Raw genomic sequence first — 27,896 nt, forward strand, 5'->3', positions numbered from 1 at the left:
CTGCTGGCAAAATAATTCACAGTAATGGAAGCTTCCTTGGTGAGAGATGAAGCACTCATTCACTTCTTAAAATACATGCAACTCTACCCCAAAATAATCTTAACATTGTTAGCCTCTCGCAGTACTGTTACATCTTCAGCTCTTTAGATCTCTGTCTATTCAGGTGCTTGCTACTGATGGCGATTCAACTGTTAATTTGTTTTCACTTGCTGCTTTGTTTTGAGAATCTGATAAAATACATTGAGAGGAGACAAGACTGGGATGTCAGTTGCTGGCTCTGGATGTTGTTGCCTTCTTGGATGGGGCAGAGGTGGGTTGTGTTGGCAACATGCAGTATGGCTTGAGCATGGAAACATGTCATCTTGTGCCATCGTGGGGATGCTGCCTCTGGTCACTCTGGTTAGGCAGCTGGGGGTGCTGGATTGGTTTTCTGCTGAGAAACTGGATGTGGTCCATGCTCCGGAGAGCGGGTAATGGCTTCCAAATCTATAGGTGCGGCATTTTGGTGTGACTTCCTGATTGGAAGTGGAAAGACATTTTTTTTTTTTTGTCAAATTTTCAAAGTGAATATAAGAAAGTCTCACATTTTAATACTGATAAAAAAAGTAGTGAAGCAATGGAAGCTGCTGATTGTTACATTCAGGAGAAGTGGTCTCAGCAAGTATTTGTTGGCAACGGTTCATGTTCCATGCTTGGTTCAAGGATATCATTGACACATTTTGATATTTAGGTGAGGAAATGAGAGGACAGTGTGAACACATAAAATAAAACTTTCTGAAGAAACAGGTCTTTAAATACTGTAAATGGATCAGTAATTCACTGGTACTTAGACAGCTGAGATGTAAGCAGTTTGGGTCAAGTAAGGACTCTTGTTCTCTATAGGCTTGTCATTCTCTGTAAATCTTGTTTAACTGTTTATAATGCTTGTAAATACAAAAAAAAAAAAGGAAAAAGTAAAGGAAAACAAAAAAGGAAAGAGTACAGGAAAACAAAGCTCAAAGCACATGAACTGCAACTCTTTAAAATAAATAAAAGCCACCACTTAAGATAAATGCAATAAACTAAAGGGTAATGCAGGGAAAAGGAGGACTGGGGCCCAAATATGATTACAATGCAAGTCAGAATGTAATTCTTAATGCAGGAGGGGATGTGGGAGTGCAAAATGTGTTTGATATGGTAAAATTTTCGCAGTTCTTCAGTTCCCAGCCTAAAGTTCTGCACCCATTGAAGATTTCCAAAGTTGGAGTTGCTTTAATGAGAAATATTTATTTTTACATTACAAAGAAAATAATGGCCTAGAAAAGAAAAAACTCAGGAAAATATTCACCAAATTAGTCCAGGATTAGGACTGTGAAAAATTGCACAGAAAATTGCTTTCAGGTTCACATTTCAGAGCCGAAGTGGCCTGAGTTCTCAGATGTGACAAGCAATCACCAGCTCCTCTTCAGCTCTACAGGAGCGGCAGAGTGCTCAGTGTGTGTTTGAAAATGAGGCCACTGATTTAGGCTGCTGCGTAGGGACTTAATGGTCTGATCTGAGACATCCACTTCAAGAAGTTTTGACTGGATTCACATAAGCTCTTCAAGTCAGAGTGTATCATTTCACATTTCTTGTGGCCCGTTAGAGACTTAACTCTGTTTTTAAGTTTCTGATGATGAGCTTGCTTATAGCCCTGGGAGGATGGCAGGTATTTTTAAGCAATGCTGTTTTGACAACTGGTCAACTTCTCAGAACTTATTTGCTCCTGTATGCTGAGCATAGCACATGTTGATGACAGCTCTGGGACAGGCTGGCTTGGGACCATGCTATTTCCCACCACTGCCAGTGATCTTAACTGGAGACCTGATGCTTCAAAAGTTCTTCAGCAGATCAAGTCCCACCACCTTGTCCAGCCACAGCTATGTAATTCCTGGCAGTAATTTGTCCATCCTCTTAGCAGCATCTAGCCATAGAAGCTCTCCAGCCTCCCCAAGCAATCTCACTAGCGCCTCACGGTGGATGCTGTTGAAAGCATCTCCTTCTGATGTTCTGACTCCCTTGGCTGACATACAATCCCAATATTCTTTCTCCTTCCTTTAGAGAGATAATATCTAGATTATCCCTTCCTAGTTTTGAAATGTCCTTCTTGTGTCCGACAGCTAGAAAACTTTCCTTTGACATTCTCTTTTTTGGTGCTGGAAGGCTCAAAGTGTTATGACAGATTTATTTACTTTGCTACTTGTGGCTCTCTCCATTTGGCCCATAGCTTTCTAAATGCAGTGTTTCATAGGAGGTCTAAGGACTTGTGGGTTTGTTGTTACTGCCAGTCCATGGAGATTTCCTATATGTACTGTGTTTTATGATTTAAGTCTGCAGTAGCATAACTTTGACACGTACTCATTTTACAGTTTCCTTGAGAACATCCCAGAAGTATTCCTGCACCACTGCGTTGCCGTTCCCTGTTTCATTTGGTGTCTATCCCGGCTAAGCATAGGACATTGCATTTTTCTTCACTAGAGTACAAACTGGGTTACATTTTTAAGACTGTTCGTTCTGCCGATTTGTCAAAATCATGTTCATTTTAGCTCTGTCTTCAAACTTCCTTAATGCTTTTGTCATCTGCAGAATTAGTAAGCGTGTTCTTTTCCATCATCCAAATTATTTATGAAAGTGTTCAAGTCATTTAAGACAGATCGTCGTGGAAAATAGCCTTTCAGTTTGACAGTGAACCACTGATACTGCTCTCTGAGGACAGAGTCTTGAGCTTCTGTACTCCAGGTCATGTTTCCCTTTTTTTATGATTATGTCTTCAAGACTGTCAAAAAAAAAAAAAAAAAAGCCTCGCTGAAGGCAGAATCTGTAACATCGCTCCTTTTACTTCTTTTCAGTGAAAAGAGGTGTACAACACAATCACGGATACTCACAGATGTTTGTCTGATCCTACTATCAACTCAGTTATGGTAGGGACAGACACCTTATATGGTGTCTTATGGTGTCTTATGATGGGCAGGCCAAGGTGAAAGGAACAGGTAGAAGGAATTTACTTCTCCCCTTTTGTTTCCCCTGAGTCCGATGGGATGTGGGTGATTGAGGCTACAACACAAGAACATGCTCTCTCATTGGTCAGCTTGTGAGATGGGGCTTCACTGCAAAGTGCTTGGAGCTACGTGGAAATGCATGCAAAAGTTTGGAGGGCCAGGTTATCTGTCCACTGTTGGAGAAAACCTCCATGGACAAGGGGCAGCCTGCTCATGGGGCAGGCCCTCAGAAACAGAGAAGGGCAAACGGGTGGATTCTGGGCTGAAAACTGCCCATTTCTGGCAAAACTTCATGGCTGAGGTGCTGGGGGGCTGTGCCACACTGTGCTCGGCTTTGCTGCCCCAGGTCCCAAATCTGCCACCCTGAGGTGTCATGGTAGGGCTGATGCTGGTTTTCACTGTGCTCTGGGCCAGCAGCGTGGCTGACCTTGACTATCTGCAGCCACAGTGGAAGGGGATATCCTGTGGAGCGAGCCCCACCTAGAGAGGAAAATGCCGAGTGAGGATTCAGTGCGTCCTTGGACTGTGCTTCATCGCATAAGTGAGCAGTGAATCACAGCATGGTGACACATCCCAGTTTGCTGGCTGCTCCTCTCCTCTCACTCACTGCCCACATTGCTCTGCAGGTCAGCAGGCCCCAACAGCTCAGTGCCTTCTGCTCGGCCAGCTTGAGGGTGTGGCTGGGGCACACGGGGAGAACAGCCCCGCTAACGGCTGAGGGTGTGGGATAATTCCACTGCTGCAGCAAGAGATGTGCCAGGAACGTCCGTCTCCACTAACGGCAAACATTAGGAATAAGTAGCATTCCTTCTGATGACATACTTTCCACTGGGAGGTAGCTGCTCACTGCAGCTGGAGCAGACGCTGCCTCCCGCTTTGAGCTGTGCTCTGCAGGGCAAGCGTGTGCTCTGTGATAGCACACAGCAAGGCACACTGGGCATTTAGCACCACATCCTTATCTCAGCTGATATTCAGAAACCTCTGACTCTTTCATGGCAGGAAGGAGGCAGAGCTATGAACTAAAAGCACCCGCGTACGTCTGGAATAGAAGGAATGCTGGTTTCTGACAGTTTCATCTTAAAAGACATAATATGCTCTAAGCTGGAGAGTAATGCTCATCTGCTGTGGCATTTGAGCCACCTCTGTGCTGTCAGAGGGCAGATTTTCAGTTGAATGGACATGCAGCAGCGGAACTGGCAACAATAATAATTCTTTTGTGTTGTTTCAGTGGTACTGAGGACCTGCTCCTGATTCCCTCTCCTGCAATTTCAGGGCGAGTTCTATGCCTCTGGTGTTGGCATCTTGTTCATCATCAGAACCCCGAGTAAAAATACCTGGACGTGATGCTTTAAGTGTTGTAAGATTTTCTAGTGACTCTTAATGGCACCCTAGGTGTTTCTCTTAGCTCCTGTGCCCTGCGTGCATTGCAGTCGTTTCATCACTGCAGTGCAAACAGCTCTTCAACTGCCCTGAACGGCAGCAGGATGTGGGGTGGATGGTTGGGACTGTAATGAGGGCCCTGCAAGTTTTTGGTGTGGTTGGCGATTTTGTTCAAGCCTGTTTTATCCAATTTATTGTGAGTGGGGGGGAAAACACCGGCCTTGAAAGTGCAACAGAAAGGGGCTGTGCTGTAAGGAACGTTACAGACCTGGGTGCATCACATCATGCTGTTGCAGGGAAGCACAAAGGACATGTGAATTTTATTTGCATACTCTTAGCATCTGCTCCTCTTTTGACATCAGGGAAACAGTTGCATTCACTTGATCTTTTCACTTGGGGTAGCTGATCACATAGCAATGAGAACTATGCATTTTGGAAGTGGAGAGTTTTAGATTGCAGGATTGTAAATGGTGAAATAGTTCTTCAATGTAATTCCTGTTTTGACACTAAAATCAGTAGTTGCACAATCTTGTAGTGCTGTGTATGCCAGAGCTACCCGTGGTACGCAGCTCTAAGTCATCCCTGCAAGCAGCAGTGCTCTGAGAAGTTTCTGCATTATGTCATCACCACTAACGACAAAAGCCAGGAGGAAGACCGAAGCCTCAGAGGCTACACCCCTCCAGGCTCTGGTTAGCACTGTGTTAATATCTGTGTTCTTAATGCACATGTTTGCACAACTTGGAAACAAGTGTGGCATACAGAAGAGGTTTAACTGCTCCAGCCTTCTATTTTAAAGATAAGATGTACAGTAGCAAGGCCTAAGAGCAGTGGGAGCTCTTGACAGTGGGATACGGGGCATGCTTCCACCGCGGCTCTGTTTTAGAGGAGAATTAACATCGCAGTTGATTTTCTCTGCTTCTTTGGATTGTGAAAACGATAGATGTGCTGAGTGCTTCCAGACGGCTGCTTAGCACTGTGTGATCAATGGAAGCCTCCCGCGTGCTGGTGGAGGAGATGAGTAACATCCCTGTGGGAGCCTGGGCAGCCTGCCTCAGGGAGCACCACCCCCAGAGTGCCACGTCTCATCATCTGCCGTCCCTTCGCTCCCCCGGTAATCTGCTTTCTGTGCTTTTCTGTGCGTGTAAGCTAGAACAAAGCTCCCAAAGATAAAATAGCTCAGTGGGCAGCCTTCTAGGAAGCAGCTACAAAATGCCATCACCCGTCGGGAGCTTCTCCAATCTCAGCTGGTGTCACAGGGTGGTGGTGGCTGTGGGCGGCGTTCTCGTGTTACAGATGTGATAAACCTCTGCCAGAGTTTGACTAGCAGCTCTGGCTGAGAGGAATTGCTGATCAGATGCTGGTTGGAGCTCCCACCACGCTACCTGGTGTCTAGGAAGTTCATTTTCCTCTCTTGCAAACATGAATCAATTGCTTTGATAAGCAAAAATTTATTAAAGGGAAATAAAGTCTTCAGGGAAGAGAAACTAAGTAACATAAAATGCACTTAATTTTAAAGTGCTCTAATTGCTCCACAGTCCTGTTGGAGGCAGCTAGATGCTTCCCCTTCCTACGGCAGCACCTCACAGCTGGGGAGCGTCGGGCTTTGGACGTCTGTCCCTGGTCCTGCTGGAAGGGTGGCTTGTTCCATGCTGATCTTACCAAGGCAGGTGCTTTGGTAGGATTTAGGACTAGCACAATCTTCCTCAGTGCTCAGGCTTTTAGCTGCCCTGTTCTGATTTCCAGCTCATGGGAGATCTGCCAGCGCATTTTCAATCTGCTGCCAAGGAAGTACCCATCCTTTGCAGTTCCTGCCCCTCTGCAGTCTGTTTTGGAGGACAGAGGCAGAAAGAGGTTGAGAGCAGTCTTCTCCTTCACCTCTTGTGAGATTTGGGAACGTATGAACTATTCTGGGAGCAATGCTGATCTTTACGTTCATCTGGTGGGAGATGCTGCTGCCTGGTCAGACCTTTGTGTTCTCTGAACTGCATGAATTAATGACCTCAGGACCTTCTCTGTGTCTCTCTAGAGGTGATCGCTTCCATATTGCGTGCCTTCATTGTCACTGGTTTACAGTAATATCCCTGATGAGGACTGCTTTCTATCTCCAAAGCACTGGGAAATGCTGCAGGTCTTGTCTGTGTGTCATTTATAGCATTCCTCACATTGACGCCATGTGACATACCTTCATTCCTGGATATGCAAACTGCTGTGGTTATGCTTGTGCAGTTCAAGGGATTGCTTGTAACAGAGAGAAAGATGTACACATCAGGCACGTCACTGAATTCAGAGCACTCCCACATTAATAGTTTTAGTTTTTAATACTGCTCTGACAGCTTGCTGGAAAGCAGATGTAAACATCCTCACAAATACCAATACATGAAAATCCCCCTCTAAGCCGAGGGAGGAAAGCCAATTACTTTTTGTCTCTGCACTCGTTCCTTGCAGCAGCCCTGGCCACGAGTAATGCCACGGAGTCTGTGAGGGAGAGAGAATCAGTGTTCCCACAGCCTTGTAATGTCCCAGTTATTTCTAAGATGGATTTAATGACATTTGAAGTTTGAAAGTACACTTGGCTTGTCTCAGCTCCTTGGTCTGTCTCCCCGCTGCAGTGGATGGCTCTCACAGTTGCTGCCTCGCTAATCTCTGCTTTGATTTTGCCGGCATTTCTTATCTGCTCACTGTGGTCCGTTTGACACATGCAGCTAGAAAAGTAGTAATGCAAAATAATAAGATAATACTTCTGCCCCAGTATAAAGGGGCTTTCTGTTCTTTGGTAACTTCGAGCGCTGTAATGACCTGGTTTTACGGAGCCTCTTTGTGATAATTGATATTTTTGCCTATGTGTCTGTAGCAAGAGGGCTGAGCCCAGGTTCCCTGGGGGCTGGAGACACAACCTTGGAGCTGGAAGCTGCATTGTACCACGTGGATCCAGACGACCACTTTAGCAGTGACCCATCTCTGCTGTGTGTAGATGGCAGCGCTCATCTACAGCCCGTGCTGCTGAGCCTCACTACACCTAAGGCAAACAGCATGCCAGCAGGCTGCCCACGTCTTAACCCAATTTTGGCAGTATTTTTTTTTTTTGGAAAAGATATCCATGAGAGAGTAGTCTTCTCCTTAACCTCTTGTGAGATTTGGGAACATATGAACTATTCTGGGAGCAATATGGTCTGTGTCACTGTCTGGATACCTGCTTATCGCTGTGAGACAAGTGCCTGGAAGCAATCCTCTGGTGAAAAACCTGCTCGTTTCCACTATTTACGCTTTATTGTGGCAGTATCTGAGAGCCACAGTTATGGTTCAGAGGCACATTGTGCAGGGAACAGATTATGAGCAAGCCTGGCATGAAGGAGGATGGTTCCTCAGGGATGGGCTAAAGTTTGGTATTTTTCTCAAGTTTTATGGAAAAATACATTAGCTTCTAAAGGAGTTGCAGAGCTGTTGGTATTTATGGCCTGCATGAGTAATATAACTTCCTTCATCGTTTTACGTCAGGCTCTGAGCAGCAGAAGGCTGAGTGCTGGGAAGAAAAGCTAGCAAGCCAAGCTCTGACAGCATTACTGCGTTCAGGTGGTACATCTAAGTGGCAAATGCTAGCGTTTATACCCTACACTGGGAGGATACTGAGGTAATAAAACAGGTTTGAAAAGATGTGAAAGTCATCTGCAGGGAGTCAGGTATTCACCATGTATCAGGAGATCTAGTAGGTGTTTAAGCATTTGTGTGGTACAGGGTGAGGAAGATAGAGGATGCCTATGAAAACTCATTATTTTCTGTCTTGTTTTGTTTTGTCTTTAATGGGGAGATGCTCCTTACAAGTTATTGTAGATCTACTTCAAAATCTCTTTCTAATTTGCTGGGTTTCCTTAGTAGTCTAATGCATGCTGAGAAGCAACATAATCCATGGGAAGCACCATTAATTTCAAGGAACAATTCAGGTTTGGTAAAGCTGATTAGCCGAGAGTATTAGCTGAGAGTTTCTGCAAAATAGAAGTGTCAAGCTATTACCAAATTTTACACTGATTTTACCGATTGTCACATTTTTGAAAAGTATTTTGATTGTTGACAAGAAGAGAAAAATGAATGTTCGCGTTGTTCCTCCTTTTGCTGACTCCTTGTTTTAGAGAGAGGAACAGTTCACTATCTTGCCAATGGAAGGCAATTAAAATGTTTCTTCCATCACTGCATGACAATGGAGCAACAACATGGTGTCTCAGACCTGAAGTCCTCACCAGAGCTCTTGAGGCGGAAAGGAGCAGTGTGCAGCTGAGCTGGCATAAGAAATGTCTCATTTGCCATGTACAGCGGGGTGACTGAACTCTCCCTGTAAGCTGCTCTATTAGATATGCTTCTGTATTGCTGGATGAAAAAAAAAAATGCAGGCTGCAGAAGAAAATACCGCTGCAAGGAAAGCTTGAATAGTAATGCTTAAGTTGTAGGCAGTTCTCCACTTATCTGGCTGACAGCCAGCTTTTTTATGATACGGGCACCGTGTTTGTTTAATATGTCCCTTATCAGTTCTGGAAGCTTATATTTGAGATAGTCCTCCATGAAGATAAACAGGAGGTGTTTGAGTGAGAATTAAGATATCGCGTATCCTACTTCTCAGAACAGTAGCTGGGTCCTTCACCTTGAGTTCGAAGTAATGTCTTGCAGATGTTCAATCTGTGTTCCAAGAAGGGTCTCTTATAGACTATGTTACGTACTGAAACTATGCGAGGAAGATGGAGCAAAGAGGGGGATCTCGGCTGTAATCAAATGCAAAGTGTGCAATAGTTTATTTGAATACATCAGTTGCCTCTGTAGTACTCTCAAGTCAAGCTTTTAGACCTGGAAGTAGCAAAGAGGCTGTCTGCCTTTATGAGAAGCCCAAATAGGGATTCTGTATTCCTACTAATACAGTTTCTGTGAAGCCTGACTGTGCAAAGGGACTCTGGTCACCCTCATCTGCTCTGCTGCACAGCAAAGGGAGAGCTTACATGACTCCACTGTCTTCAGTGCGTTCATCCCAAAACCAAGTCCTTGCACGCATGAGTGGAATCAAGCTCCCCATATTCATCTCTCACTAAGTTTAAACACTGATGATTTTGTTTCTGAAAATGGCACTTGTGGGTATTTTATGCACAAACACAGTAAGATCTCAATGCACGCAGCAACTCAAGGATTTTTGCTAAGAAGTGGATGGGGTAGATGTAAATAAATGGATGATGGAAGAAATGATTCTAAGATACTTCTGCTGATGGATGCCAGGAGCACCTCCCTGTCTCCCCCACAAAACAACAACAAAAACCCAACCAACCAAAAAAAACCAAAAGCATAGATAGGTGGCTGCAAAGGTTAACATAGGCTAGTGGAATCCTGGTGAAAAACAACCTGAGAATGAAAATCAAGGTCATAATTGTAGTACAGCGTGGACAGAAAACAAGCAAGAAGCTTGGAAGGCAACAGCAGGCACTGCAGCAAAGCAGGACAGCGAAGGAACAGGAAACAATTCCTGTATTAAATCTGTTAAGAAACTATAATATACATTAAATGTAGTAGGCTTCTCCTTACCAGGTAGTATTCACATAGCACACAAAGCTGAACACAAAAATCTGAAAATATCACATTACAGAAAGAGGATTATTGTGTAAAAGAATTTCTAGCAATCAGGAAAGAAAGGACCACTTCTCACGAAGGGTGTGACTGAGCTATTGAAATGAGAACAATAACAGCTCTCAGTGCTGATGACCATGGAAGTTTGATGTCTGCAGGTTCTTGCCAGGCTCACCGTGTGCTTTGTTAAGTGCTGGAAGGAAGGAAAGTCGCTGGAACTTGCTGGAATGCATTAGGTGGAGAAGAGGAAACTCTGTTTCCTGTCAAATAATTTTTTCAGCTAATGGTTTTTTGCAGTATGCAGCCAGCTGCATAGTTGAGTGTAAATACTGCTCAGGGAAAGATGGCAGAGCTCATTCAATAATTCATAATCTTAAAGACTAGAATGGGGGCGAAACAGAAGTTGAACAAAGACAATAAGAGCAGGCACCAAGGACTGTGCTGTAGTGTGGTGATTAAGATTTACAGAGCCAAAATGTTCTTTCATGTTGCTCCAGTAGGGATGCATCAGAGCAATTTTGTCACACTCTCTGTTATAAGAAGCAAATCAGGTAAGTTCCAAGTAGAGGTGTTTTTTTTTGTTTGTTTGTTTGTTTTTCCCTACAGCTTTAGTATTTACTATATGTAGAAATAATTTCCTAGGTTTTTTTTTTTTTTTTTTTTTTAATTATAGTCTGCAGATCTGATTTTCTTCTATTACTTGGGACAGTTTTGGCGTTAACAGATCAACCGTGGAGTAAGACGCCCCTACAACTGCATTGCTCGTGCAGACGAAACACTGGCTCAGTTGCCTAACAGATGATCTCACTCTGTCCGTGTTTTGCTGCCCAGTTGTCACATGGATGCAGTTAGTGTGGCACCCTGCTCTAGCTGCTAACAGACGTGGAGCATTAGCTGAGTAGTGTTTGACATTTGCCATGTCTTCCAGCTGGCTTGAAGGACGGGCGGAGTGAGTTTGTGTCTGTCTCAGAGTGAATGCCTTTGTCTGAGAAATGTTGTGCAAAGCAGAGCATGAAAGGCTTGCAAAGGGATTTTGCAAAACCCTTAAAATGTGAAACTTCTTCTGTATCACAAAACTACTCTTATTAGAGCTTCCATTGGAATAACTCTACCACTCTATCAAGAGATGCCAACTGAAGATCTCTCATCTCTGATTTTTCCCTAAGCACTTCTAGACCTCTCCCACTTGTTGGCACAGATTCTGACTACCATCACTTCTCACAAATGAAGACTGCCTGAATTTGTTCAGTTTTTCAGGATGGGTGCTGAATAGTGTGATAGTGTAGGCACTGTAAGAAAACTCAGAAGGAAAAACTTTTGAGGAGCTTTATATTTATTAGATGATAGGTTTAGTGATAGGGGTGCATATGTCTTCAAACTTAATGGGACTTGGGTGCCAAGTGTGTGTATTCATATATATTTTTTTATTAGGTTTTAGTGTGTTAATCCTTATACTTGATGGTAAGGATGGATAAACGATTATGCAGAGAGATACTTATCTCCCATGAGTATATGTCTGCATGTATGAGATACATATATCACTGTAGGGTTGTGTGACAAAGAGGCCGTGCAAATCCTGAGTTTCCACTGTTGCTATCATCTCTCAACCCATCTCCCCCTGTAGAAGACAACTTTCTCAGGCATTGAAAACTGAAAGCAGCAGACAAGCAGGTAAGGATTTTCACTTCAAAGAGTCCAAACATATAGGTTTTCAAAGAATCATTAAGGCTGGAAAAGACCACTAAGATCATCTAGTCCAACCATTGACTCCAACTTCTACTACTTTCCATTGACTACAACACTCTTCATCAGCTTGTTCCTAAGTTTTTCCCTTCTGTGGAGAAAATGATCCATGTAACAGGTCTGGGAAACTATCCATTAACTTGCATCCTGTGAGCTATTGCTGGGGATTTTATTCTGTTTTATGAGAGTTAGTTATATAGCATGTTTTCCAGGAAATATGAGAAAATGCCAGGAGACAACCTAGGAAATGTAAAGATTGGAGCAGAAGAAAGCTGCTTCTGACCTCAGGACAGCATGACGAGGTGGGAAACAACAGGTCTGTGCCATGAGAAGGAACAGAAAAAAGCAGGGCTAAGGAAGGGAAAGCCAGGCAGCATGAGCTGTTTCTCAGCAGCTGGGTGAGAATGGGGTAACTCCTGAGGGAGGCCAAACGTGAAGGAGTGGCCCAGCCAACATGGTTGCTCATATCTTAATATAGCAGAACTCTTGGCAAAGCAAGGGAATGAGGCCTGGAAAGGAGAACAGCTGGGTTTGCTTTCCAAACCCATTTGCAATGCAGAGAAATCCTACTGGCTCTTCAAAGGCCCTTCTTCCCAGCTCTCCACCCTTCCTACAGATGGCTTCCCTTGTATGCTCCTTCCTTCATGCACAACTCACTCTTCCATTTCTTATCCATATTTTCTTACTCATTTTCTCCTCCCATGCACTTCTCCAAGTCTTAATTCCTCCCTCTGTTCCCAAGTGAATGGCAGGTACCTTATTGTTAAGAAGTATTGGGAACTGATTAAGAAAATCTGATGGATTTACAGGATCCTGTAAACTGGTTTCCTTTTTAGTGAAAGAATTTAAAACAATTCCAAAATTTGTAGGAAAAAAACAAGTGCTTTATTTGGAACTAGATGTCGTATATATTTCATATATGTCACACAAAGTGTTTTAGACCTACTGCATAGCACTGAGATTGCTGCCGACCCTAACATAGAAATGCATGCACTGTGTATTGTAGGCTTAGCTTTTGTTTGAAGAGGTGTGTAGCAGCTTGCAGAGGACGTAGCTATTCCTCCAAAGAGCTTACGCCTGGACATGCAAACAGAAAATCTCTTATTTTCAAATTTATGTAGGACTTGTTTACACAGGTCTTACACAGCACGTCACTTCTTACTGTGTTCAGTCATAACCTGCTCCCTGACTTTCAATCTCCACCAGTCATCAACAGAAGAATAGTAAACATGGTAGGAAAATGAGGGTTATTTAGAAGTCACAAATTGCATATAGCTTTCTCTCTGATGCCGTGGAAATGACAATTGACTCTGCAAATATAGACAACTTCTGTGTGTTCATAATTTGTTTGCTGCTAGCCAGACGTTCCCACTGTTCCCTTTTCCATGTCTCTCTCGGTGCTTTGTTGAGCTGTAATGACTTGGGGACCAGGCAGCTGGTTAATGCAGCTCATGCTGTCACTCTCACGGGGCTCATTTGCCTACAGGCATGTCAGAAGGAACAAGTAATATAAAGGTATATATAATCATAGTTGGCACCGCACTGAGAAGATGCTGAAGCTCACTTTAAATGAATAGTGTAGGACATGGGGAGCCAAGGAGCTGAGAAGTAAGACATATTTGCTTGCACGGAGCATTGCATTTACGTAGGCAGGCTGTTCCCTGTTTTTGGTCTAAATGAGCCATGTGTACATGGTCTGCAGCACTGGCATTTTCTGCATTCTTACCGCATGTTTCTTGCACATTTTCAGTATTTAGCACTGTTGACGTCACCTGCACCTCTACACATCTGATGAGCTGACCAGAGAGGCAGTGGGTCCTGATCCTGGGAGACGTTCAGAACCCCCCCTTTGCACAGCCCTGAGCGACCTGCTGTGAGCTGAGGCATTGGACCAGGCCATTTTTCCAGAGGTTCCTGCCCGCCTCCACTGCTCTGTTGTTCTGGCTCATCTTCTGCAGCTCACTCTGCTCTACAGCTTGGTCTTGCATTGTGCACAGGAACCACGGTGGGATGAGGTCTGTTTTGCATTCTACAGGGAGTGGAACACAAGGGCAACATCAAGGCCTCAGAGCTGGCATAAGCCTGAACATGCAGCTGCAAGCTGACTAGGCAAGGCAGAGTCAGGTGTCCCTGGTGGTGGTTCTGCAGCCCAGGGCTGGGCTTAGCTCTTCAGCATTGCAGACCACTGAGAGGCACAAGCTTCTTTTCTTCCCTTTCAGATCATGACCGTTGACTGCATGTGGGTGGCCTTGGTTTGCTCATCTTCATTCCTAATTCTGCTGCTGCAACAGACACCATCAGTTTCCTGAGAGCTTTGCACCAGCATGCAGCAGATTGTGTTGCAAGGCAGATGGGGGAGACAGCTTCAAAAATAACACACACATTAAATAAAGAAGTCTCACAACCTCTGGTGATGATCTGATATGATCATCTCATGGGCTATTCCAAGGAACTGTGTGGTTAAGTTGCTCCAGTGATGGGTTTTTGCCTAAGGAAGGGAGAAGAGCGGGGATTATTTCTGAATTAGGCTGACTTTGGGCTGTGTTTTGCATTGGCGCTCAGTGGAAGAAGATATACTGGAGAGCTGCAGACAGGCAGAGCAGTGATGCTTGTGCAACCTGCAGCTACCCAGTGTGTGTGATGGGGCCAGTTCCAGCTGTCAGAGACCAGCTTGCTAGCCATGGTGCAAGGACATGAGTTCTTCAAAAGGTTGGTACTGGTTAAGGTTAGCAAAAGCAAGGAAACCTCTTCCCCTTTTGTAAGGGAAACATCACTGTGGAGACTCCAGAAGCCACCCAGCTGTACTGAATATCAAACACAGTGCTTTGTGCAGTGCTCAGATCAGCCTGCAAGAGAGAAAATAATGGAAGTCTCCTCTTTCTGCCTGTTTGTTCAAACGAGGGGAAATCAAAGCTGTTGCACCAGAGCTACATATATTTTAGGAACTGTGGAATGATCATAATTACAAAAAAGTCCTCCAGAGAGAAATTATGACTCATAGTTTATGTTCTCTTTTGTGTTGCTATGGAAAAAGAGGTTAGTACCAATGGTCATACAACAATATTAATCTTTGATCTGAAAGAAAAATAACTAACCATCTCTAGCCTAACCCAAAGCAGATATGTTCTGCACTACAGCAGCGTGCTCCATTAGAGGGGATAGCCATGTAAGAAAAATTGAAGGTGACACTGATTATCAGCCCTCAGTACAGTCAGAGATGCTGGCAGAGAGCGCTCACTCCAGGCTCGAGCACAGGGCTGGAGGAGCAATGGGAGGGAAGCAAGGCATGTGGATCAGGAGGGAAGCCCCACCAACAGCTGCAGGTCAGAGCCTCCTTGTGCTCCCAGCTGGGCCCACCTTGGGGCTGGCTCTAGGGCAGTTTATGAAACAGAACCTTGGCAACAGGCAGCTACAAGTGGTGGAAAGTGGCTATTGGCCTATTTTTTCTGTTTATTTGGGAAAGTGAGGGCAGTGAGTCAGACAGGAGAATGCTTGTGCGCTGAGTCAGCACCCCAGACTGCTCTGGCAGCTGTGTTGCCTGGTGTTCCCTTGCCTGGGCAAAGCCCTCACCAGGCTAGGCCCAAGCAGCTGCATGCTCACTGCGCTCGGGTGCTGGAGGCTTTCTTTGCAGTGGAAGAACTGCCTGATGCTTTCCTTGTGGCACCCAGAGCCAGTACAGCTTCATCCTTCACCCCAAAAGCAGATAGAATGTCAGCTGCTTTCCTGGCACCGAGAGCATCTGCAGTCACTATGTCAAGGAGAGTAGACAGACAGTTTTTAAGAAGCAGTTCTGTGGACAAGCCTGTCAGCAGCAGCATGGCATACCCGTGCATGTGCTTGACATCTGCCAGGCTGACAAGGCCCAGGCACATAGTTGAGATGCCTGGAAAGCTGCAGTGCTGCTGCCAGTCGTTCTGCCCAAGCAGCACGTTTTGCAGACTGGTGTTTTCTCTTTGAACTCAGGAAGGGAAGGAGAGGGGAAAAAAAACAGGCACCTTGGGAGCCTGAGCTGCTCACTCTGCTTTATATGAGAGCACCAAAGCAGGCATTCATGAGTTGAGTTTCTGTGACCACAGAAACAAAGGAAGAAGAGCTGCTTACCTTTGGAAAGCCTCCAATAGGCAGGGATCTCCATTGAGATACCCTTGCCTCCCCTTCCAACCCTTAAATGAGGTCTGGGAAGGGGGGTGAGATCCTGGCTCCTCCCCTTCCAGTCACTCAGATGCATTACATGCACCTGAGCTCCCCTGGGTTGGCCCTGCCTTCCCACCAGGTGCTTGTTGAAGTATGAGGTCCCTCATTCCCGCCAAAAACTTAACCTGGTCAGGATTCTTAAATGTGTCATCATAAATGGCCTCCTTCATTCCTAGTTCTCTGATATAATTTTGGAGTTCTTCCATTGAGGACCACTGAATTAAAGAATGGTTTTCACCACTATGTCTTACCATCACATATAGTCTCTGAGGGCCAGGTGCATGGTAATGGACACAAGTTTGGAAATCTCAGGCCCATTAATTACCACACTTTCAGCCTCCATATCCTGTAACCTCAAAAGCCAGGCTGGTAAGCTCTCTCCGGGCCTTTAAGCCATTGTAACAAATCTGCAAGTTCAGCAGCTGTATAGGGGCACGCCATACATGTAGTGTGGTGTGGGCAGGGAGCCACTCTTCAGGTGACAACCCTGCTGGTCTATCCTGAATTTTCTTTGTCTTTCAAGTTATTACCGGTTTTATTTCTAGAGGAACTGAGATTCCCAGATCCTCTAGTTGGATTTTAGTTTGCTTGGCCTTCTTTTTGTTCTTTAATTCAACTAGAATCCAGGGATCCTGCTGATTGAAGTTTTCCTTTTCCCCTTCTAATGATATGGGTCTTAATTTCAAAGAGGAAGTTCCATTTGAAAGTGGGGCAGTTTGCCCCATCAAAGATGTAATTTTATTTTTCAGTTGTCTAATATGGGCTTTTAGAAGCTCATTTTCATCTTTCAATCCTTCCTTATAGGAATGATATATGTTAACAGTGAGTAGTAGTGACAATACCACAGCATATGTGGCTGCTACAATTTCCTCAGTTGTGAAAAGGTTTGTCCTATTTTATTCAAGAAGTCAGCCATTTTTGAAGGGGATTTAATTGTGGGACCACTGTCCCTTACAGGTCCCCATTCTTCAATAATCCATGCTGCACTTTGCCATGAGGAACTCAGGAATCCTGGGGTTTCCCCACAGGAATTCCTCTTTTCAGTATATTCCAGGTCCCAATGACCATCCAAGACACTTTTTTTTTTTTTAAGGTAGTCAATTGTAAAGAGGTATCTGGCTGGCTTGCTAAGTGTAATACTATAATGTGATGAATAGTACAGCAATAATAGCAGGGTGGCACAATCCCAGGCTACAGCAACTGAGGACAAGCCCAAATGCAGCAGCAGTGAACACAGAAACAAAAGAAGAAAATTTGCTTACCTCTAGAAAGCCTCCAGCACAGAAGGATCTCCAGTGAGATACCTTCACATCCACTGCCAACCCTTAAGTGAATTCTGGGAAGGGTTGGATCCTGGCTCCACCCCTTCCAGTCACTCAGGTGCATTGCTTACTCCTGCGCTCCCCTGGGTTGGCCCTGCCTTCCCACCAGGTGCTCCATCACTGGTTCAAGCCATGACTTAGCACTTTTGCTACACAGCTTAACAGCACAGACAGGCCAGGCATGTCTGGCAGCAGCGCACACAGTTCAATGCAGATATGTTTTCAGGACTATTTAAAATGGTCTGATAAAGAGAGCACGTGGAGCTGGCAAGTTTGGGGAGTTGCCTGGCTGCACTTGGTTGTGTTATAGATTTGACAGGGCCTGGAAGCACAGCCTGAGTTTGCACCACCAAACAGCAGTGGACGCTAAGGAAGAAAACCAGGGGACACCAAAGCACTCAGAAATGCCTGACCTTTAAATTTAATCTGCTGGCTTCTTGCACCACTTCTCCCAAAGACTGAAAGAGCTGCATTTTGCGTTATGCTTTTATTTGTCATATTTGTCGTTAGTTACAAGTAAAAACATTGGAAATCCACTGTAGTTAATACAAAATATAGAAATAAAGCTGCATGAGTTATGCCTTAATTTTTTCTTGCAAACAGTATCTCCTATATGATGCTGTATACTTCAGAGCTTAATTCCTAAAAGCACTTGCTTACAGTAAGCTCTTACCAACTAATTTCCAGTGCGATTTACTGGTCACAGATACCACCCCCATGGAGCAGTATCTGCTAATCATGTCACAATGGCGTTTTTGCTGTAGTTTTTATTTCCCCTATAACTGGTGATTCTAAATACAAGTCAAAGGAAGCAACCTTTTAGTGCAATGTTAAGCATCAGTAGATTTATATATATATATATATATATAAAAATAACCCACTGCATAAACAAACAAGGATGTAAGGTGACTGTTGTGGGTGTTGTGCTTCCCCTTCTTCGCTACACCCTTACTTTGTGAAGTGACAGGAATGAACATTCATAGTGAATGGGCTCCTCTATAACCTCTTGTTTTCCACAAATTAGGCATCCAATTTTGAGAGCACGGAGGTGATCTTCAGCAAAATTATTAATGGAGAATCAAATCTTGTGCCTTAGAAGACTCATTCCAACGTAAACTCATGCCTGTCATCATATTCAGTCCCTAACATAATTTTCCCTTTAGACATGCCAAAAAAAGCATTTTCACCTTTTTGAAGCATTGTCCTTACATCCCTGTAATTATCTAACTCGTTTGTGTAGATATAACTCTCTATATGAAATAATTTGTAAAAAGATAAATTATACTATTTCCAAAATACTCTGAGATACAAAGTTGTGCAGGTGCAAAGTTTGATAGCATATCGCTACAAGGATTAACAATTAATGAATTAGTGTTATCTGAGTATATATTCTTTAAGCTGGGAGTACAGATTTAATATAGTGGGGTTTTATTTTTGCCCCCCCCTTTTTTTCTTAACATTTCATAGCATTTCATATTTCCCTCAGACTATCTCTGTTTCTACTGTTTCTATCAAACTCCTCTCTCTCTTTTTTTTTTTTTTTTAACAATTTCTGATCCATTAAAGGTACAGTAGCTGATTACACATTCATGTCTGTCACTAATGTATTTCTGTAACTCTGGTAGATTGAAATACATCTTTTCATTTCCATATAAACACAGTCATTTCTTCTAAGCGAGAGACTACTGGCAAAAATCTTCTGCCCACAGAGACTGATGGATCCAACTTTTCAGTTTTGCTATGTACTCTGCTCTTCTGGCCTTGCAACATCAGGGAGCAAAGCTCCACACCAGCTGCATGGGGATGCAGCTACTGAGGCTGTTAGCATTCACAGAGCATAGCAAACTATACTCAAGTGTTCTCATTGGTATTTCTACACTTACATACAAAATTACTCACAGTACTAAATACTCTGAGAGAGGAAAACAGAAGTGTTTGGGCTTTGACTACTCTCCCTGCATTTCTCTGACCTAACTAGAAGAAAGCCAGCTAAGCAGCTTGCTCCTGCTGGACATGCTCTTTTTTCCTGTTAGTCTCTTACACCAGCTGACAGTATCTCTACATTAATGAATACCAGAGGATTGGCCTAAAAATTGGAGCACGTTGCAGCGTGATTTGTTGCCTATGTTCCCTCTGCATTCCAATATGATGCAGTAAATTATCATTGCAGAGAGAAGGCTGGAAAAAACCGGATCACCACTACCACACGTGTAGCAGAAACCAGTCATTCACCTAGGCAAAACTGTGGGCATCTGGAAGCTGAAGGACGGCTCTGACATCTTAGGCTGTTTGGTCTATCTGCAGAACAGCTGCTTGGGTTGTTTCTTCATCAGATTCTTCCATTTCCCCACTGACTGGTTTGCTCCGTTCATCATACAGTTTCTGGCTGGAGTCTTCGAGAGGCATCCCGTACTCTTCATCATCCTCAACAATGGACAGCTCGATGTTGTTGTTTGTCATGGCACTGCCTTCCATCCTGGCTTCTTTCTCCAAAGAATCAATGACTGCTTTGCTCTCCTCAGCCAGAGACGTGGTGGGGGTCATATCTGAGTGCGTGTCAGTGAAGGACATCTCCTCCTCGTTCTCGGCCTGGTCGGTGCTTGCTGTATCTGCTGGTCTGTCCTCGGTTTCAGCAGGGCTTTCTCCTTCACGGGCTTTCTTCACATTGAATGCGAGCGGAACTTTGAAAGGCGAACTCTTGGAAGAGGAGGATTTCTGATGGTGTACTGTAAGGGATTTCTTAATCTTCTCTCTCCGTTCAGGTGAGACAATCTTTGTGCTGATCTTGTTCATCTTCTTCTCGATGTTTTGGCGGGAGAACGCTTTCTTGAGGCTGTCAACCTTCTTCAGGCTGGTCCTTTTAATTTTCTCAGCTCTTGACTCTTCTGCTTTCTCCTCTGCACTGTCACCCACATCATCTTCATGATGTATGTCATCCTCTGAAGACAATTCCACTGTATGCAAGGTTTCTTCCAGTGTTTTGTTCTCATCCACAGGCTCTTCTTTTCCTTCTGTAATGCTGGGAATAGGCTCTTTTGCAAAAACACTGGCAGGGATCTCATTTTCCTCCTGAAAGAATTGACAATATTTGAGTTTCATAGTTCACAGATTTAATAAATAAAGCACAACCCTGAACAATTACTTTAAAAAAAAATTCCAACAGTGAGATGAAGGATGCTGAACATTTCTTGTTGTTTCAGTGTATTTCACCAGTAACAAGCCACTCAAAGCCCACTGAACCATTATCTGGTACAGTTTAAGACTAATGAGCTGTCAACAGTAAGATTTCTCTTTCAGAGTGACTTGGAACGTATACAGAATGGAAATTCCATTACTTATTTAAATTAGCTTGTTTTTAAACAGTTTAACTGTGAGGTTGTACACCTATCCCTGAGAAGAAGGGGTGATATCGTGGCTACGGAGGCCTTGGTACAGACAGATCACCTGTGCAGACCTGGTAGTATTGAGAAGACGTCATTCTCAACTAGGAGCAAAGTCAGTGAAGCTTCCTGGCTAGCACTGGACTTAGCATGGTGTGTAGAGCATGACTCACTATTTATTCTCCTCCTTTCTATGATCACAGTGATCTGAACATTACTTTCAGGAGTTAAGGGAGTCAAATTTTGCCCACTGGATGCATGATAAGATTTTGAGAGACGCTCCCCACTCTCTGCCTAACCCTACTTCCTTTGGATGGCCTTAGGTCTTTGGGAAGACCTGAGGGGAAGAGTTGTTTGGGTGGGATTGGCCAAAAACACTGGTGCTAGTGTCGATGTGCCTTAAACATGCCTTAAAGGCCTCTGTGCTACACAGATGACTCTGCTCAGGCACCGAGAGTTCTTCTTTGTCCTCATGGGGAGAGAACCAGGGAGTCTGGGGAAAATCTGTAGACCTTTCCTCTCCCAAGGGTTTTTCTGTAGAATAAGCCACGTGGCCTGAGATATTTGGAGTGTGTGCTGTTCTACAGCTATTTAGAGCACAGAAAAAAAAGGGAAATTTGGTTAGTATATTGAGAAATATTAAAAATTGGTAACTGTGAGAAATGAAAAAAGTTTACAGCATCTGCATACTCTGGACTTACTTTATCCCTTTGAGAGTGCGTCACTCAGTTTTGTGAATTGGAAGGATTTATTAGGTCTTTTTTCTTTTTTTTACCCAAAAAATTACATATGAGAGCAGCAAGTGCTGAGTGAAATGGTTGTAATAGCCTCAGCCCTCTCCCCAGTGGGCCTGAGCTTACAGTTAAAAGGGGAAAAAAGGCCACATACGCTGCCAAGTTCATGCTCATTATTTCAGGGCTGAGCATACAGTTCCGAGTGCTGAGAGCGGTATCTTGAGTTAAATTTGCTGGCAAGGCTGTATAAGCATGGCAGAAGACGGTGTGCTACTTTGTACGGTTTTGCTTTTTTCTTTAAAAATAAAATAATAAAGGCTACTGTGTGGCTCTTCCACAGCTCAGCAATGCGCTGTTGAGTAACCGCACACCAGTGGGATTCGGGTGTGCTGGCGAGTAACCCTGCAGGATAAAGAAAAGCATCACAAAGAGACAGCTGGATGCGGTCTGGATGCTCCCATGGTTTGGGTGCAGTTGCACAGACAGTGCTTTCTCTGCGGCAGGAGCCCTGACAAAGCCAGCACCCTTCTCCACCCACTGCTGCAGTTCTTCTCACAGTGACCACGACTACAGAAAGCACCTGCTCCAGCTGTGAGCATAACTCTAACTGCAATACAAATATTTGTATTTTCTTTCTGCTGCAGATAATGAAATGTGGATTATGTGAGTGGGTGCAGTTTTAAATTACTCCCTAGAGCATGAGAACTCAGTATAAAACATAATTTACTTGTCTTGTGCATTCTTTGCAAACCTAGGTAATTGCTTATGGTTTTAAACAACTCAGTGTTCAGCTGTGAGCGCCAGAATGGCACAGAAAACTGACTGCAATGAGTATGGGTGGGCTGCAACTTTGGACATATGACTTTAGGAGAGAGGCATCACATGAGCCAAGCAAAGAGCAGTTAGACCCAGAGGTGGCTGGCATGGCTCTTTTCAGGGACAGGCTGTGCCTCAAGAGGCCACGTCAGGCTAAAGGACCGCCAAAAATATGAGCACAAATTTTATTTCAACTTTTGTCAAATCTGCGACTGAGTAGAAAACGGAAACGGTCAAATTATCCATGTTTATTAAAAAATAGTTAATAAAACCCAACCCAACCACTCTGTGTGTGCTAATGAGCCAATGATTCAATTAAAAGCAGACACTAGGTGGTCTTTGGCAATCAGATAGTGCTGGCAGTTGAGAAATCACATTTCTGTCTAAGCTTCCTGCATGGCCTTGGCAAACCGCAGCCTCTGGGCACCTCTTACTCTGCTTGCAAAATGGGAATAGCATGCTTTCCTATCTCACAATTGTAGAAGACCTTAGGACTACAGGAACCATTAAAATGCAAATAAAAACACATGAATTAGAAGGCTTTGGAAACGCAGAAGTGGTGAAGCAGGAGTGCTCTGTGCTGCAACAGCCTTTCCCATTTCAGTTACTGGTACGGCATTGTACATGAACCGGTGGTAACTTAACATCCATATGACATCTGTATTCCATTCTGATAAACATTTCAGCTGTCTGGTATTTCATTTAGGAAGATGAGAACAATACACTTAAAAATGCCAATGGTGACGAACTGTGTAGCTATTTTCCATGAGAGAAGAGAAAAAAAAAAGGTGGAACTTTTTATCTTTTCCTCCTGATCTGATCAAAAATACTGAGAAAGGAGCAATACTTTTTATTTTCTACATTTGGGTTCAAAAATGGCACTTGCATTTTCTGATGTCAGTTTGAACGTAGCTTGTGCCTCTGAATTTGATTTTTCCTTGTAGATCTGAGAAGAAATGTGCAAGTGCTCTGCACGCAAGCTGTTGCTAATGCCAGGAGTATCAGCGAAGTCAAAAGTGGTGCCTTCCTCTGGCTGTGACCGGCTCTTCCCGAGAACCTCCCACAGATCATCATCCCATCCACTGCATATGCTGCGAAGGAGTATGGCAGCCACACTGAGTAGCGCATGACTCTGCAGCCTGAGGGAGCAGGTGGATGTGTGCCTGATGCTGCAGCAGGGAAGTGCTTTGGTTTGGATTTGTGTTGGATTTGCCATACTGCATGTAGCAAGAGGCCCTCAAGAAGGGGAGGTAGCATTTTTCTGTGCCTACAGCAGTCCATGCTGCTAGGTGCTGTTGTAATGCCTAAATGATTACTAGCCTCAAGCTTGTTTTGCTCTGTAAATAGTTATTTCTGTCAGAACATGACTAATGCTCCTAAAAGCAGCACGAGCTCCACCTCCACCTCCTTCCCACCCATGCTCCTCGGACCAGCATGTCCCAAAGGGGCTCGGGCTGCAGGAGGAGGAGGACGCTGCTGGCCACCCATCTACATGTCCTGTACAGGCTGCAGTGTCTGTGGCTTGGCCACCTCATCCTGCTGCTCCAGCTGGATCGAGTCCCAGGGGCCATGTGAGACATTTCTGTCATTAATCAATATAAGAGTAACTAATATGGAATCACAGAATCATTAAAGTTGGAAGAGACCTGCAAGATCATCTAGTTCAGCCATCCAACTACCGCCAATACTACCCACTAAAACACGTCCCTGAGTACCACATCTACACATTCCTTGAACACCTCCAGGGAAGGTGACTCCACCACGTCCCTGGGCAGCCCGTTCCAGTGCCTGACCACTCTTTAGGAGAAGCAGCTTTGCCTACTATCCAACTCGAACCTCCCAAATGAGAGCATTCATGGTGCTGCTCTTCGTGATGAAGCATTCACCAAGAGCAGCATCTGAAATGGGTTTGAGTATCAGGATGCTCGATCCCAGGCTGTAACTCTGTCATATTGTTTCTGGCCTATTCACTAGGAAACATGACATTTTACTGAAAAGTTAAACACGGGCCTTTTTTTTATCTTGAATTTTGCTTCTACAGCTGAAAGTAAAACAGCCCACCAAACCACCACCAAAAACCCAGTCATGTGGCAGCACAAAATAACAATGCCAAAGCTTAACAAGGATTTTTGAAACAGTCATTTCAGTGTTTTGCTAAATTGCTGTGTCATTTGTAATAACTTCAGCATCCCCAAACACTTGGATACAGTGCCATTAAAATATGCTACCAATTACCACAAATATATGCAAACTAGGAGCAATGCAGACAGTCTAGGCAGAGAAAACTTCTGTTTTGATTTTATTTTCTGAGCTCGTTCCTAAGCTGAAAAAGTGGGTCCTAATAAGAAAGGTGCTGTGTGAAGTTTGTTTTCATTCTGAGTTGAAAAGAAGCCTCTCCAAACTGAAGAGAAGTCGCACCCAACCAGCTTTACCTTTGTTTTTAAAGAAATCTGACATCAGTACGGCCTCAATGACTTCTCCTTCCTTGTATTGTTTTTCTTTGGAAAAGCAGAAACCCCAGCCAGCCTACTCTTTTCCCTCCCTCCAGTTACCCCATGTTGGCTAGAACTCCTCTAGCCCCAGCAGAGCCCACAGGGAGGCTGCTTGTGCTCCTGGCAAGCGCCCACCTTCCTGCCGGCCACATCCTCCCAGTGGAAAATCCCATCTCCTGCCCAGAGAGAGCCCTGGGCACGCCCTGGAGCACCCCAGTCATTGCCTTCATTGAGCTAAACAGCAGCCTGCCTTTCCTACCACTTGTGTTCTGCACCCACTGTAGGTCAGTGATGTTCACTCCCCGCCAGAACATGGTCAGCGACATCCTTGTGACAGAGACTGTGTTTTAGGACCCAGCATTATGCAAGGGCTCTGACTTTAATGGATGTAAGCAGTCCCTAACTTTGCAGGGCTGGTTAGTGGCAGAAAGCAAGCTGTCAGGATGCTGCTTCATCCTCCAAATTCCTCCTGGGGAGGTTTCCTTCACCCACAGCCTGCAGTTATTGTGATAGCAATGGGGTCCCACCTGCATAGCACACACAGCTGTCTTCAGTCTACGAGCTATGCCTTCTTAAAATGCTAGAAGTTGGGTTTCCTGAAGGGAAAACACTGAACACCTTGTAATATACGTCATGAAATCTCCTTTCCCCTGCTCAAGTGCACCTTCCCCTTGGGATGCCGTCAAGATGTGGGCCTGGAAGTGCTCATTCTCAGCTAACAGGAGGTGCCCGTGCTCTAACTTACGGTGGCAGCTCCCAAAGCCCTCAGAGAAGCACAGCAACATGCATCTTCCCATTTAGCTCTTCATAGAATAATTTCCACATTCCTTCTGGGGTGGAAACTATGACAGCCCCTCCTCTCCTGGCCTCGCCACACACGCTGTCACGTGGGAGAACAATAAGCAGAGCGGAGGGGGCTTCCTCTCCATGAGGACGTGCCTGGGTGCTGGCCAGACCTGCCAAGTTTGTCAAAATTAAGGGTTTGTTGTTTTTGTTTTTAAAAACAGAATTCAGCTGTCCAAGGAGCAGAGAGAGCAAATGATGCCGTAATACGCAGCCCACGAGCTCAGTGTATGGAGCTGTGACATACCCAAGCTGTAGCCCCACATCTGCTCTCCATCCCTAGTACATTGTGTAGGTCTTTTTTTTTTTTTTTCCTCCTCCTTTCCTTTTTTTCTTGCAATGTAAAACTCACGTCCTGTGTTTAGTTAAAAGCTCATGCTGCATTCTGTCCAGCCCATTGCTTAAAAAGGGGAAAATATGCAAACTGCTGCTATCACTGGATGGGCTCCCGGGAGGTTTAGCTGCATTTTTAGCTCCTCTCTTATGGGGTGGGAGTGGGGCAGAGGCTGCACTGCTCTTGCAGGCAGATGAAGGGTGGTTTTCAGGGGCTCCCTCCCCAAGCTGGCCAAACGTTAGCAAATTGGGAACTTTCCCAAAGTTTGCTAAGAGCTCACCAAAGGGGCTCTGTGCCCAAGTTTGCTAAAAGTTAGGAAAACAAGGGATCTGCGTGCCAAGTTAGCCATGAGTTAGCAATATGGGATCCTGCTCCAAGTTTGCAAAATGGGCTCTTTCTCTGAGTTTGCTAACAGCAGAACAAGGCTCTTTCTGAAGGTTTGGTAAGAGGGGTGAGGGGTCTTTCTCAAACTTTTCTAAGAGCTGGGGAAACAGCTCCTTTTCCCTGGGTTTGCTAAGGGTTGGCAAAAGGGAACCTTTCTGCAAGTTTGCAAAACGGATTCTTTCCCCAAGTTTGTTAAGGATTAGTGGGAAAAAAATACACCAAATAGGTATTTCTTAAAGTTTTTTTTGGAGGGGGGAACATCAAAAAGGCCTTTTCCAGTAGTATGCCAAGATACAGCGAAACAAGCCTCTTTCCCAAGTTTGTTAAGTTAGCAAAACAGGCTCATTACCCCAAACTGGCCACAAAGTAGCAAAGCAGAGCTCTCTCTGAGTTTGCTAACAGGAGGGGAAGGCTCTTTCAGAAGGTTTGCTGAGTGCTAGGAAAATGAGATCTTTGTCAAAGCTCATCCAAGAGCTGGGGAAACGGGCCCTTCACCCCAAGCTGGCTCAGAGGTAGCAAAACGGGCTCTTGGCCTTAAGTTTGCTAAAAGTTAACAAAGCAGGGCTCTTTCCCCAAGTCTGCAAAGAGAAAAAAAAAAAAAAAAAAAAAGCCGAGCTTGCCGGGAGTTATAAACAGCCCTTCCTGCAGGCTTTACCTCCCCAAGTCCGCCAGGAGCAGCAAAGCAGCCCTGACCCCGGCGTGCCCATAGCCGGCAGCGCTGCCCAGCCCCTCCTCACCTGGAAGATGAGCACCTTGAAGCGGTCCCTGCGCAGCAGCTGGGCGTGGTGCTGCTCCAGCCGCCGCACCTGCGCGCACTGCCGCTCGAGCCGCTCCCGCACGGCGCGGGTGTGGGCGCACACCTTCTGCGACTTCTCCAGCAGCTTCTCCACAGCCGCGCCCGTAGCTCCGTGGCTGCGGCACAGCTTGCCCAGGTCCCCCTGGATGCCCTTCACCGCCCCTTCCAGCCCCCGCTGCCTCTGCTCCATCTGCCGCTGCTGCCCTTCCACTGACTCCAGCATGGACACCAGCTTCTCTAGCAGGGCCAGCACGGTCAGGGCGTTCACCTGCCCTCCGCCCGCAGCCTCCGCCGGCGGCGGCACCGCGCTGCCCCCCGCCGCCTCCCCCATGGCTGCCCCGGGACGAGCCGCCGCCCGCGCCCGCCGCTCTTAAGGGCTGCGGGAGGAGCCCGGCCCCGGTGCCGGCCCGCCCTGGGCGGCAGGAGGCTTCCCGGGGCGGGCCGGTCCCGGAGCCGGGCTGGAATCCCATCCCTCGTGGTCGGTAGGTGGCGAGAGACACCGCGGAATGCATAGCCGCGTTCCTGTGCGCTGCGGCTCTTCTGAGCCTTCCCTAAAGGTTCTGAAAGTGCTCGGGGTTCGTCGTGCTCCCGTACTCTGTGCGCCATCGGGAAAAACTACAGTAAGGTAGCCAGCACAAAAAACATTTTCACTGTTTGTCCTCTGCCCTAGCGAAGCAAACCCATGGATAATATCACTGTCTTAGCAGCAAGGCCCCTCAGCCCCCACTATGGGCTGTTCTTTGGGGGACCCATGGCTCAGGAGGTTCTGCTTGGTGCCACCCCCCATGGGGATGCACCGTAGGGGGTGTGGTGCTGTGACAGAAGCAATGAGACGGCCCCAAAATGGTGCCTCTTCCAGCCAGCCA

General features: G+C 45.3%; 1 protein-coding gene and 1 long non-coding RNA gene across 5 annotated transcripts in view; one reads left to right on the forward strand and one right to left on the reverse strand.

Moving 5' to 3' along the window:
* Nucleotides 1-27,896, forward strand: part of LOC110399246 — a 38,268-nt gene that overhangs the window by 9,837 nt on the left and 535 nt on the right. For all 4 annotated transcript variants that reach the window (XR_002439035.1, XR_002439037.1, XR_002439036.1 and 1 more), the window contains one exon: nucleotides 23,126-25,807. This is a non-coding gene — a long non-coding RNA (uncharacterized LOC110399246). The remainder of the gene's footprint in view (nucleotides 1-23,125; nucleotides 25,808-27,896) is intronic.
* Nucleotides 18,748-27,396, reverse strand: CAVIN2 (caveolae associated protein 2). Its single transcript, XM_021397593.1, has 2 exons — nucleotides 26,972-27,396; nucleotides 18,748-20,320 (listed from the first exon to the last, which is right to left on the reverse strand). The coding sequence occupies exons 1-2, from the start codon at nucleotides 27,359-27,361 to the stop codon at nucleotides 19,532-19,534; spliced, it is 1,179 nt and encodes a 392-aa protein (XP_021253268.1). The 5' UTR covers nucleotides 27,362-27,396; the 3' UTR covers nucleotides 18,748-19,531.

Source organism: Numida meleagris, chromosome 5 (genome assembly GCF_002078875.1).
Source record: "Numida meleagris isolate 19003 breed g44 Domestic line chromosome 5, NumMel1.0, whole genome shotgun sequence".
Taxonomy (NCBI): Eukaryota; Metazoa; Chordata; class Aves; order Galliformes; family Numididae; genus Numida; species Numida meleagris.

Coding starts and splice junctions, on each gene's coding strand:
- CAVIN2 (XM_021397593.1), bottom strand. CDS start 27,361: ATGGGGGAGGCGGCGGGGGGCAGCGCGGTGCCGCCGCCGGCGGAGGCT. Junction 20,321..26,971: donor TCAAGGTGCTCATCTTCCAG/GTGAGGAGGGGC, acceptor CAATTCTTTCAG/GAGGAAAATGAGATCCCTGC.